Source organism: Hordeum vulgare, chromosome 3H (genome assembly GCF_904849725.1).
Source record: "Hordeum vulgare subsp. vulgare chromosome 3H, MorexV3_pseudomolecules_assembly, whole genome shotgun sequence".
Lineage (NCBI taxonomy): Eukaryota > Viridiplantae > Streptophyta > Magnoliopsida > Poales > Poaceae > Hordeum > Hordeum vulgare.
The window spans coordinates 587,206,669-587,221,042 of record NC_058520.1 but is presented as its reverse complement, the minus strand read 5'-3'; the positions used below and the strand labels follow the sequence as shown (position 1 = coordinate 587,221,042).

Below are 14,374 nucleotides of genomic sequence, written 5' to 3'. Positions count from 1 at the left end.
ACCAGCTTGTCGATGTACCCTCGCCATCTATGCTTGACCACCGCCTTCACCAGAAGCCGGTCTTCTCCGTCCTTGATGAATTTGACTTGGTTGACATCCCTCGCCTTCCTCTCTCGGATCTTGGCCATCTTATAGATGTCCCCTTCGCCTTCCTTGTGTTTAAACACTGGTAGAGGTCCTCATACGTCTGACCCCTTGCTTCACTCACAACTCGCTTTGCGCCCTTCTTTGCCACCTTATACTTCTCTATGTTGTCTGCAATCCTATCCACATGTAGGCGTCTGAAACGATTTTTCTCCTCAATAGCCTTCTGGACATCACCATTCCACCACCAGTTATCTTTACCTTCAATTCTATGTTAGATGTACCCACGTGGTTATTGAGGTCTTCTCCAATGAAGAGCTTCTCGCCAATAGATACACTCCTAACTGTGTCCTCTAGGCCTTCCCAGAAATCCCCCTTGGTGCTCTCATTGTGGCGTACTTGCGAGGCATATGCGTTGATAATTAAGTCCCCAAGGACTACCTTGACCAGGATAATCTTGTCCCTTGTCTCTTGACATCTACGACTCCATACTTGAGTCTCTTGTTGATCAATATGCCTACTCCATTTTTGTTTGTAGTTGTCCCCGTTGCCACAGCTTGAAGTGGGTATCCTCCACTGTCGCCTTCTATCCTTTCCATTTGGTTTCATGGACGCATAGGATATCAACACCACAACGGTAGTGATAAGATCATTATCAACAAATTTTCAAGATTTGTCTCTGCTTTTAGTTCTGCTTTGTGTTTCAGACACACAATTGTTAGGAAGATAATCAATCTCGTACAAAGGGAAATGCCTATTCGACCTCTGAAGTTTGGAACTAGGTAACCAACTCCCACATGTATGGTTGGATATGTCTCAAATATTTTGTAAGAGTTGTGTTATAGCTAGACATTGAGTTCAAAAGTTTGTGAATAGGATACGAAGTCGTTTTCGACTCCAGCACTATCATAGGTCTCTTATATAATGTAACCTATGCCAAACATGCACAGGCACGTGGAGGGAGTCGACGGCATGTGCAGAGGACCAACGTGCAGTGTTGTAGCAATATTATCAGGAGGGGCACTCGTAGTTACGTCGTGGAGATGTAGGACCCACTGTCAAACGTTGTCATAAAAAATGTCGTCCTTCATGTCTGACCGTTGTTCTTGATGCCCTTGTATGATAATCTCCGCCTCAGATTTCTAACAAGCAATATCGTACTAAGATTTGGAGGTCGCAAATCGTAGATCTAGAGGAAGCTAAGCTAGTGTCCTGGTATTGTTTGTTAGGAAGCAACAATCAAGAGCATAGTGGGGGATCAAAAATGGCGGAGCCAAAACAACGAAAGCAACAACTACTTCAAGGCGATAGATCACATTGGCTTCACCGAGTTCAATCAAGGCGTTGGGAAGAAGCAAGAGATGCAATCGACAAGCCATGGCGCAGAGCGAGGCACACTGATCAGATCAGTCAATCGACGCAAAAAAAAAGTCCATAGAGCAGCAAGCTCTAGTTGAATCAGGCGTGGTGCCGCCCAATAGGTCGGATGGAGGAGCGTGTGCAGGCGACTAGAGCTGGACCGCAAGGCTTAGATGCAAGACATTCAAGGCGAAGGCACAACACGATTTCTTAGAAAAAAAGGCACGAGTGCCTACGGGTCACATACGTATGAGCATGCTTGGTGTCCAAGAGCAGATGGGAGATACTTCTTATCTTTGATGCTAGGTGTAGAAGTACCGGCCAATACTGACAAGAAAGAATTGTGCAAGGAATCCATCAGGCCATGTCCACACATGGGAGATCTTTCATATTAAGTTTACTGATAGGGCTTGGAGCTCATGCAGCGAGGATCAACATGCATATAAGGCTTGGAGAAGCTTGAAGAGCCTCATAAAGGATCATACATTTGAGGGGCGTCGAGCTATGCACGGTGATGTATGGTGCTGGCATGGCGCGATGAGGAGTATAGTCGTAGTCGGACAAGTTTGAATGGGTCTTACTGGACTGTCTAATACATCAACAAGGTCGGTTTGGACAAAAGATGGTGGTGAGATCAGCAACAGTGACATAAGAGAATGATCCTGATGGTGTCCAACAGTGAATGCGATAACATGTGATGTAGGGAGGTGTGGCAAGCTAACAGAGAATTAGAATCCGGGTTGAAGCTCAATGGTCTCCAAAGGCATGGAACTCAACGTCAGTTGGACGTGATCAGTGGTTGTCAGTAGTGGGAGCAGGGAGGTGTAGCAAACTAATTAGGGGATCTTCAGCCAGTATAGCAGAGCTTGACGTTCTAATAGTGGCAAGGCATGAAGTAAGCACTGGACACTGTGATATGCCAAAGCACGAGCAGTCAGACATGTGGCTGGACAAGTGTGTAGGTCTAACAAGATTGGCGTGTCTGAGTCGAGCATGGTGAATCTAAGGAAGTGTTGGGGAGGAATATAAGAGGCATGAACAAAACATGGCCATATATTGTTTGGTTTTCAGCACACATGTCAAAGTTTATGGCAAAGGCAGAAGTAGATGAAATGTTATAGCTATGAGGTATGTGAAAGCACCATCCCGAAAAGGTTCGGGACACAGCAAATTTGACTTGAGCTCAACTGACTAACGATGAATACAAGTTTCAGATAGAATTAGACAAAATTGAGGATGTCGAATTCATGATACCAGTATATATACTTAGATCAAGGAAGAGGTGTTGTCAGATATGGAGATATGGTGACTTATGACCAAAGTGTAATGGCAAACAAATACTCCAGAAGGGAGCTTCAGATAAGAGTGGAGAGAAACTTATTTCGCTAGAGCAATGATTGTCATGAAGAAATGAAGGCACGAGAATAGCAGGTGGGGATGTGTTCACAGGAACTTATGGTGAAATCTCAGGTCCAATGTACAAGACGTAAAGGTGGTGTAGAATATCCGTCGAGGCTGAACTTTGGCATGCTCACCCTCATTTCGAAGGACAGTGATGCCACTACTATGAACAACGTTAGGCCTATCAACCTTCTCAATTGTAGTTATAAGATCTTTACAAAAACATAACTAACAGATTAGCTATCATTTTGCAAAGACTGCTTGACAGTAATCAATTTACCTTAGAGGGGGTACATTTTAGAGAGTGTGGTCAGTGCCCATGTAGTGCTCCACTCTATTCACTCTAATAGCAAGGGGTTAGTTTTAAAGATAGATCATGCTAAGCTTTTGACAATTCCAACCTAGAATAGAATTAGGGGTTTGGGGGATAAGTGGCTGAAATGGATCAATCAGATTACTCGTGGTGGCTCTGTGGGACTCAAGCTCAACGAAGTAGAAGGGGATTCATTGCTACGAGCAAAAGCTTGAGACAAGGAGATCCTCTTTCCCCTTTTTTTAATTTGATTGTAGATGTTCTAATTGGAATGCTTCAAAAAGTTGTCGCTAACAGCTTGGTACAAGGGCTATGTACCTTTATATGGGCTGGAGGCATCATCTGCATCCATACTAGTGGCACCATCCGCTTTGTTGACAATGACTTGGAAAGAGCACAAAACCTAAAATGGGTCCTGAACTGCTTTGAGCAAGTCTCTGGTATAAAAATTAACTACAACAAAAATGAGCTCATTCCCATTAACATGGACGATGAGGAGTTACATCATTCAAAGATGTTCTTGGATTTAGTAAAGGCCAATTCCCTATTAAGTACCTAGGGATACCCCTTCAATATGATAAGCTTAGAAGAGAGAATATCCAACCTTTGATTGATAAGATTATTAAGAGAATGGCAGGGTGGAGAGGGAAACTCCTCTCTTATAAAGGAAGATTATTCCTTACCCAGGCTTGCCTGTCTAGCATTCCTATTTACTTGCTTGAAGCTTCTTCGAATTCCCCAAATGGGCCATAGAACTCATTAACTCTTAGATGGCTAACTCACTCTGGAATGATTTTTGAGGTCCACAGAAAGTTGCACTTAGCTAATTGCAGACTATTTTGCATTTAAAAGAATTTGGTGGTTTAGGTGTGCCAAATTTGCAAGAGGTTAATATTTGCTTGTTAGGATCATGGATTAATAGATATAACTTGGGGAAGGATAAGCCTTGGAAGATGATTATTGACCATAACTACAAAACTGACAACCCAAATATTTTTACTGGTTCCTCTTAATGTCTACAGATTTTGGAAGGGTATCATGTTTGTCATAAAATCTTGGGTATAGATGCCAGATAGGCAAGGGTGCTAAAATTAGGTTTTAGGAAGACACTTGGTTTGGTACTTCACCTCTAGCTGTTCAATTTTGGCCACTTTATTTTGTCTGCAATGAGCCTTCTAAAACTATTGTAGAGGCCTGAGATAGTAATCAGCTTAAGTTTACCTTTAAGAGAAATTTTATTGTCTGGATGATAGAGCAATGGTTCCAGCCAATAGGTATTGCTAGCAGCATTTCATTTCATGATGATACCGATTCTTTAGTCTACCAACTGGAGAACGAAGATCATTAAAATATTAGTTGTCTATACCATGCTACCAACTTTAGAGGAGTGCAACGTGTGTATCTCCTTGCTATTTGGAAACTGGTAGTACCTCCAAAAATCCACATCTTCCTTTGGTTGCTCTCTCATAATGAACTTATGACTAGAGACAATCTTAGAAAGAGACACATAATCAAACCCCTGGACTGCCTTACCTATGCAGAAGATGAAAATATTCATCATCTCTTCTTTGACTGCACAATGGCTAAAGCTATATGGCCAGTAATTAGTGAACACTGAACACTTTGCGTTCCTCGAGGGAGAGACTATGAATCTATAGCTAGGTTTTGGATTTCTAATAAGACGAATTCTGATCTTATTGCTGTTTGTGCTACTACCATGTAGTGTATTTAGAAGTTTAAGAAATTTTCAATAACACCATGTGGTCTTCTATCAAGCAGGTTGGGTGGAATGTCTTGAAAGTTGTCGGGCTTCAAATGATGGACCTAGCAAAGGATCAAACAAAGGTGACTTTGGAGGCATTATGCAACTCCCTTTCAACCAACTTAAGGAAACCTCGGCTGATTCTGAGTGACTTACTGTGTCTCAGCTGGTATCACCTCCTCGGGTGCTAATGGGTCCAATGAATAAGCTGAAGATAATGCTCTCCCGCGCGTGAAGAATGGCCTCTGCTAGCAGAATGTTGCATCAAGCCCTACATCACCTCTGGAGGTCATCGGGTCACCGACGGCTTCAACGGAATTTCATAAGATGTAAGCATTTGTGAAGCTCTCTTTAGACTTGTTCTTCCTTTTAGATGTAGTTTTTGTATTGTTGGAATATTTCAGTTGTAGCCTGGATCTCGTTCATGTTCTTCATTTATATGAAGCTAGCGAGAGCCTCTCTGTTTTTCTAAAAAAAATGTTCAACAAGGTGGAGTTTGTTGGGTATGTGTCACGTATTTTGCACGAGTTGTATTACTTGGAGTCATACACTCTGTGCATAAGGGTGCAGAGCCACGTTGAAGTCGCACACTTGTACCCTAAGTCCTTATCAAAGATTAGTTCACTATTAAGTCTTAGGACTGAGTCAGAGTCATGAAATATAGTAAAGTGGGTAGGAGCCCCTGAGATGTATAATGGCCCTATGTCCTGCTACGAGTTTTGCGAGAATCGTGATCTAAATGTCTTTGGCAGAGGTCAAGCCCTTTTATAGTCAAGTGTATATGTGGATTGCCTAGCCCTTTCCATAAGTTTGAACTTTTGGTTGCGTTGGCTAATGCATGAAGCTTAACATATTATTTCAGTTCTGGTTGCATTGGTTAGTACATGAAGCTTAACATGGAATCAGAGCCTAAGGTCTTGAGTTCAAGTCCTGGCTTTCGCAATTTATCTAAAATTGTTGCTACCCCCTTTATATCCACGTATAGGCCTCTTTAGCCATACTTCTAAGGCTATTCACGTGTTGACTTCCCACGTCATGTGAGAGAAAATGTTGAATCGTATGTGGATTGCATCAGCATCCGTGAGGACCATCACAATGCTTTGTTTTAATTAAACAGTCCGATTCACCGTTGTCAGTACCAGTTCTAAGTCGATTCCCGATCCGTCCCCTGGCCTGCACGCGGCGACCCACTGTCGCTGCGTGAGCAGCTCGAGCAGTCCACCGACAGCAGATAGGTTCGAGATCCTCTGGCCCAATCCTCAAAGCCAATCCTTTTTCCGAAGTTACAGATCCATTTTGCCGACTTCCCTTGCTTAGGCCTTTCCATTAATTCAGACTTCTGGTTGCGTTGGCTAGTGCATAAAGCTTAACATGGTATCAGACCAAAGGTCTTGAGTTCAGTGTTGTCTTCCTCAATTTATTTAAAACTTGTTCCTGCCCCCTTTGTGTCCACGTATAGACCTCTTGAGTCATGCATCTAAGTCTATTCACATGTTGACTTTCTGGGTCACATGTGAGAGGGGATGTTGAAGTGCATATGTGGATTGCCTAACCTTTTCATTGGTTTAGAGTTTTGCTTGCGTTGGCTAGTGCATGAAGCTTAACATGGTATCAGAGCCCAAGGTCTTAAGTTCAAGTCCTGACTTCTATAATTTATCTAAAAATTGTTGTTGCCCCCCACTATGATCATGTCTAGGCTTCTTGACCAATACCTCTGACTCTATTCACGTGTTCACTTCCCGTGTTACACATGAGAGGGGTGTTGAGTGTATATTTGGATTGTAGAGCCTTTTTCATCAATTCAGACTTTTTGTTGCGTTGGCTAGTGCATGAAGCTCAACAATTTAATCCTCTACAAAATTAGGAACATATCTTCTAGTTACCCACCTTTTTCTCCATCTAATCCTCTACAATAGAATCCTAGAGTTAGCGTTTCCATCCCTTTTCCTCCAAGTACCCACCTTTGTATGGTCGTCTCTAGGCCTCGGGGACACAAGGCACTCTTTTGTCGACTTGGCGTGTCCACGCCCACAGGGTATGTACCTCCAACAATTCAACACTACTCACCAAGAACCTCGTATATATTGTGGGGAATGTAACCAATGCCAAACATAATAGCACATGTACGACAAGGGAGTGGGTGGCATGTGTCGGCGCACGGTCGACCAACATGCAATATCATAGTAATATGAATGGGAGGAGCACTCATAGTCCTGAAGATGTGGGCCTCATGTTCAAACTATCATCAAAAGTTGTACCTTTGTGACTTATTGTTGTGACTCTTGTCCTACTAAGGTCCACCATCATCAAATAACCCCATTGAATGGTTGAGGGTTATTTTGCCACCATGACAGGGTAAGCCGCCAAGGATGTGACATTTTCTTCCTTCCTTGGGGCTTCAGGGTAAAGAGAGTAGTGAACATATTTACTTGAATGATAAGGGTAAAGAGAGTAGTGAACATATTTAGTTGAATGATACCAAGGTCCAACGTGATATGATAGGCCATACTGGCAACTGATACACGTCAACAGTCCACGTGTGCAATGCCACACAACAAAAACACTTCAAGGGGTTGATCATGATCTAAACCTCAAGGGGCTACGATGCTCAAACACCAAAAACCTGAGGGGGGCATGCAGAATTTTTATATTAGAGTGATTTTCAATGCTTTACACCCTTGTCTTTAAAGTATAAAAAATGCTCTGAATTATTAGTTTTGTTGTCTTTTCTCCACATTTGTGTTTTATTCCATATCATGTCATATGCCACATGACACTGACCCACTTACAACAACAACAAAGCCTTTAGTCCACATGACACAAACCCACTTAAGAGACTATATTTGTTGGATGTCGTAACTATGGAATAAGGGGGAGGTAAAAAAAAAGGGAAAACAATAATCAAGTCGGCACTCAAGAAGAGCCACCAACTGTGGAGTAAAACGGTAATTTTACTCTTGCTAATAATAATTTCGAGTAGTGCTCTTCTCCACATTTCCATAACAGAGAATCATCTTACATGACATGGACTTGTAGATCCTAGCTATTAGGATTAAAATGATCAAGCATGTCAATGGAATGTTAAGACACATCTATGAGAAGGGATTGAAAGCCTGATCACTCTTTTCCCGAACCGGAGTCACACTCGAATCCATTATCATTAACAGAACAACAATATCCCATATTTTTGCGTTTTGTGACTTGCGAAAATTGAAATAAATATCCCAAACACCAAGTATCCCCCACATATTCAACTTCAACAAACGAGAATACCTGTTAGGAATTCCCACTTTGAAAGCCTGACGACAGATTATAGTTATTAAATGTAAATTTCTCATCAAATGATAAACAAGAAGGTATTAAATCATCTTTTCAAAACAGAAGACTGAGAAAACAGAACAATTAAACATAAAAATACTCCCACCCTGGAAAATGGCATCATTCTTCTTTATGCCAAAACGAAAAGGGCATGTCAACTAATTATCAATCAATGCCTCATTCAGCTCACTGTGGTATTTGATATTGAAACTATGATCTAGATTTATGTCTGTTGCATATGAACTTTAACATATGATGTAGATTTATGTTAGTTGCATATTGCACATGATCTTTACCATCATTGAAAAATGTGTTCGTTGGTATTCGAATAACGGTTTATAGCACTATTAAGAAGGATGATGGCGCAGTTACCTGTGAAAGAGGGGTGCTCCAACCTTTTTCGAGGGACCAATCTAGTGCTGGCCTCAGGTCGTTGGGATCGGCAACCCAGCATCCACCTTCACCTAATGGTATTTCAGGACAAATTATCTGTAGAGCAAGTAGAAAACGTACAATACAACTTACATTAAATGTAAACACCAAATGAAGCAATAAATGCAAGCATTGTAAAATATGCACAAGCGCAACGAAAAGCGAAATAAGTTTGTTATCCTTACAAATAAAAGCCAAACAAGAAAACATTACACACAACAACAAAACCATGTGTGCAGAGATGTTCAAATCCTTTTGCTAGAATAGAAAGCATTGCCTTCTTTTGGATGCCATACCCCTCGTACTTTGGCTGAGATGAGTCCCAATTTTTCATCTATAGCACACAACATGGCAGGCAGATATATACATTTGTGGTTCTTCTCCTAGTGTTATGAATGTATTTTTTAAAGAAATTTTGATGACTTACCATGAAGGATCATTACATGTTCGATAAGTTACAAGTTGTATTGTAGTCCTTCGTTTCATATTACCGCCATCACCAGTTCAACACATTCACATTTAATAAAAAAATTGTCCAAATATAGCAAGCATGGGTTCAACACATTAAGATTTAGTATAATTTTTGTGCAAATATAGCAAGCACAACTTAAAATCAGCATGCATGCAACATGTTCACTAAATAACTATATGCAGATATAGCAAGCACAAAAACCTGAGTCCAGTCAAAAAAGCAAAATAAATTGTATCTCATCAAAAAAGAATAATAAATTGCATCTGCTCGAAAAAGCATAATAAATTAATAAATCATTATATGCAAATACACAAGAATATACATTAATACTCCAACCCTAATGTGATTTTCTGAACATGAAAATTTTGCTAACTTTTTAAACAAACAATTAAGATGAGTTCAAATAACGGTGGATAGCTATTTGATTTCACGGAAGGGGCAAGCAAGTGCCATTTGCGTTCACCATAATAAATTTATACCTTAACTTTGTCATCGTCCAACAACTCAATAATTTTCCCAGTCCAGAAACAATCAGTGTACCACCAGTCAATCAAGTCACCTACTTTCCAAGGATTGCTTACAACTGCTACAACATCCATTTGCAGCCCAAGCTTAGAAATATCATTCTCCCAACACCATTGAGGAAAAGGAGGTCGTAGCATGATCTCCCTATTCGGACTTGCTTTCTGATTAGGACATTTTGGAGGAACTTTGTAGAGTCTGTTCCATTTCCTTCCTGTCAATACATAAAATCAATAATTTAGACATATGGGAAACTAGAGTTGATGATCTCAGATAAATTATGTGTTATTCTAGGTCTTTTGGCACAGCTGCAATACTTCACTCTTCTAACCTAAAGTCCAATACTCAAAGTCACAAAAAAAATCTGATATATTTTCAACTTCACACTGTCAGTGTACAACAGTTGTTGGAATTTAAAAACGGCAAAAAAAACTTGCTAAGTTGAATGGTCCAATGGAGGGTAGATTGGCCTATTTCCGCCTCTAGAGCGATATCACGTTGAAGTAGTGCTTTCAACACTTAGGTTGTACACTTCGTACCAACAAGGTGGAGTTCTTACTCCACAACCTTGTGCTGCTTCGGGTGGTACAGCAAGGAATGAAGTAATTGAAGAATAGAATAGATGTTGTAGAACAACAAATCAATGCATCGCATGAAGTTCCTAACCGGAGATTCGATCAGCTGGTCGAGATGATAAGAAAAGGTGTTCCCCTGCTACCAATGAAGAAGATTTATCGAAACAGGAAGAACATGTTCAATGATGAAGGAGAGGTATTCTTGGTGCAAGACTACCACAAGAATGTGCAATTCAACGTACTTTAAGAAGGCCAACTTGTGTTGAAGCTTTTGAAGGTGAAGAAGATGATGATGTCCTTGAAGAACCCGATCTCTATGCATATCAAAGAATACCCAACCCTACATATGCAAGGTATTCATACAAGGCGAAAGCTGAGATCCCAACTTTTAATGGAAGGTTGATATTGAAGGGTGCCTTCATTGGTTATATGAAGTGGATATTTTCTTTGAGGTCATCGATATTCAGAAAGATCATAGAGTTCCTTCGGTCGCATACAAGCTGAAATCAAGAGCCGATGCATGGTGGCATCGCCTTCAAGAAGAATGCAGGCTTACAGGAGAACCTCGTGTGAGAACTTGGTGGCAAATGAAGAGTTTTGAAAAGGGGGGGTTTGCGTGCTGATTATGACCAGATCCTATTTATCTAATTTCAGAATAATGCTCAAGGAAATCAAATTGTTTCAGATTACACGGAAGAGTTTCTAATGCTACAAGTAAGGTGCAACCTTGTCAAGACCAAAGATCAACAAGTTGCAAGGTACATCAATGATCTCAATGATGCTATTCAAGATCGAAATGCAGCAAATCTTGTCCGTTGATAAGCACAAGCTATAGCCTTAAAAGCCGAGAGGTCTGTGAGGACAAGACAAGTAAGGCCCCATATCCTCGTAATGAAGGCTCGTGGAAGAGTTACACTATTAGAGTGGAAGAAAAGAGCGTCCCATCAAAGGCAAAGCGACCGACGCATCTCGAAGCAAACTAGAGGTAACGGTAAGGCACTTACAAGGCCCAAAATGCTATAAATGTTGTGAACATTGACACATATACAGCGGGTGCACATTGAGGAAATTTGCTAAAACAACTCTCCATGATGGTGAAGACGATGAGGAAGAATATGAATATGAAGATGTAGAGGGAAAAGAGGTTTGTCAAAAAAAAGGTGAAGAGGTGGTATGTGTGATTCAGTGTCTCCTATGCTCCACACCACAACGTGCGACACACAACGAAAGAAATATTTGAGAGCAAACACATGGTGATGAAAAGGTACGCACATTAGCCACCGATAGTTGCAGCTACGAGAATCTTATCTCTCATAATTTGGTTTTGGTGAACATTTAAGGCTTGAAACTCATGATCATCCAAATCCCTACACTATTTGGTAGATCAAGAAATGAGTGAATATGAGGATCACCATACGGTGCAACATGTCGCTTTCTTTGTACAAGAATTATCGCTCAAACGTGTTGTGTGATGTGATTGATATGGAGGCCGGCCATTTTTTTCTTGGGAGACCTTGGCAATTTGATGTGGATACTACAGATAAAGGGAAGAAAAAATTCTTATTCTTTTATTCGGAACAAGAGAATATCATTACTCTACCAAACAAAATTGATGATAATACCTCTAAGGAGGAGGGGAGAAATATGTTAACTATCTCCCACACCTCTAATGAGTTTATAAAAGAATTCAAAGACGGCAAATTTGTTTGCTACACTTACTATAAAAAGGAGAAGAGCACCTGATAGTTGCAACTCCGACAAAGCCTGCCACTGATGAGAGGAATTCAACATAGAATTGACTTAATTCTAGGAGTAAGTCTTCCTAATCTTCCACACTACCGAACTGGCCCAAAAGAGCATGATATATTGAAAGAGAAAGCAGAGGAATTGTTGCAGATGGGGCACATTCGAGGAAGTATTAGCCCATGTGGTGTACCAGCCCTGCTCATGCCAAGGAGAGATGGATCTTAGCGCATGTGCGGACAGTTGAGCCACCAACAAAATCAGTGTGAGCTACAGATTACCTATTCCATGTTCACAAAGCAAGATTTAAGAAGCAGGCATTATCAAATTCGTATCAGACCCAAGGATGAATGGAAAACAACCTTAAACACAAAGGAAAGGCTTGTTTGAATGACTAGTCATGCCATTTGGACTATCAAATGCACCAAGTAACTTTATGCACTTGATGAATCATGTCCTTCGACCCTTCTAATCCCACTTTGTTGTGGTTTATTTTGATGATGCCTTATACTTGTCTGTTGTCCGCCAAGAGATGTGGACTCGTCTTCGTCAGCTCTATCAGCCCTCTGATGATGGCTTATACTTGTCTGTTGTCCGCCAGGAGCATGCTCTTCAACAGGGTGACTCCACCGTTGATGATTTCTACGCATAGAGTTCTGCTATTAGGCGTCAGCTTGATTCTCTTCGCGCTGCTGGTTGTAGTACTTGCCAATGTTGCCAGGTCGTACGAGTTCTTGTCTCGGCTCCATAAGGAGTTTGAGCCCCGGCGCGCTCAATTGTTTGCTTGTGGCCGTATTTCTCTCATGGAGGCACTTTCTGAGAATTCGTACCGAGGACACTCGCTTATGTGGTGCTTGTTTACTTGAGGTTCCCTCTGTGCTCGCTGCTTGAGCTCCCGCTATGCCATCTGCTACACCGACTCATTCCCGCTCTAGTGCTCCGCCGCTCTTGCCCACTCCTACTGGCGGCCAAGGCCGCTCTCGTCCTCATTGCGATTACTGCAACCAAGATGGTCATGTTGAGCCTCAGTGTTTCCAAAAGAAGTGTCACATGCATAAGGTGCGGACATCATCTTCCGGGACTTATACTTCTACTTTGACATCTTCAGCTACTGTCTTGACTGAGCAGGATATTCTGAGACTTAAGAGTCTGCTTGCTGCTTCAGATTCTTCAACGGGTACTTCAGGTTCTGTGACTTATGCTTCCCACACTGAGCAACCACCCTCTGCACAGTCAGGTACATCCCCATGGGTTCTGAACTCCGGAGTTTCTTTTCATATGTCTTCTCATTCTTCCACTTTGTCCTCTCTTAGATCGCTGGATTTTCCTGTTCATGTACTCACTACTAATGATACTCCTCTTCCTGTTGCTAGTCGAGGCAATCTTAACACTCCTTATTTCGTTCCTGATGTTGCTCATGTTCCTCGACTTACTAAGAATTTGTTTTCTGCTGGTCAACTAACTAATTATGGTTGTCGCGTCATCCTTGGCGTTGACTCTTGTTCTGTTCAGGATTATCGCACAACGTGACTCTCAGATTAATGGGTGAGACATTGACTCTCATTTACAACCATATTATTTTCATAGATGATTTCTCTTGTCACACTTGGCTTTATTTTATGACTTCTCGTAGTGAGGTTCTGTCAATATATAAGCGTTTTGCTGCCATGATTCACACTTAGTTCTCTTCGCCTATTCGTGTGTTTCGTGCTGACTCCGCTGACGAGTACATTTCCAAGGTGTTGCGTGGTGTTCTTGCTGAGCAGGGGACTCTTCCTCGGTTATCTTGTCCTGGTGCCAATGCTCAGAATGGTGTGGCTGAGCGAAAGCATCGTCACCTTCTTGAGACAGCCCGTGCGTTGATGATTGTTGCCTCTCTTCCGCCTCAATTTTGGGCTGAGGTTGTCTCCACCTCCACCTATCCCATCAACCTTCTGCCATCCGCTGCCCTACAGGGTGGTCTTCCTTTCGAGCGTCTCTTTGATCATTCTCCCGATTATTCGGCGCTTCGTTTGCTTGGTTGTGTTTGCTATTGTTCTTCTTGCCCCTCGTGAATGCACCAAACTGACTGCCCAGTCCGTTGAGTGTGTCTTCCTAGGCTATAGTGATGAGCATAAGGGCTATCGTTGTTGGGATCCTATCGATCGTCGGATGCGTATTTCTCAGGATGCGACTTTTGATGAGTCTCGACCCTTTTACCCGCGTCCATCTTCCTCGACCTTTTCAGTGGATGATATTTCTTTCCTTACTTTTCTTGCACACCTATCAATCCTGTTGAGCCCTTGTCTATCCGTCCTGTTACCCCTGCTTCTCCACTTGTTGTCGATTCGTCGTCACCATCTCCCATGGTTTCCTCACCTGATTCTGCACCTTCATCCACGGTGACTTCTTCG

General features: G+C 41.8%; 1 protein-coding gene across 4 annotated transcripts in view; it reads right to left on the bottom strand.

Annotated features, from left to right (window-relative positions):
• LOC123445391 overlaps positions 1–14,374 on the bottom strand; it is a 34,173-nt gene that overhangs the window by 6,152 nt on the left and 13,647 nt on the right. For all 4 annotated transcript variants that reach the window (XM_045122369.1, XM_045122366.1, XM_045122367.1 and 1 more), the window contains exons 5-6: positions 9,621–9,877; positions 8,610–8,726 (exon numbers count right to left, since the gene is read on the bottom strand). In XM_045122369.1, the coding sequence (XP_044978304.1) occupies positions 8,610–8,726; positions 9,621–9,877 (374 nt within the window). The remainder of the gene's footprint in view (positions 1–8,609; positions 8,727–9,620; positions 9,878–14,374) is intronic.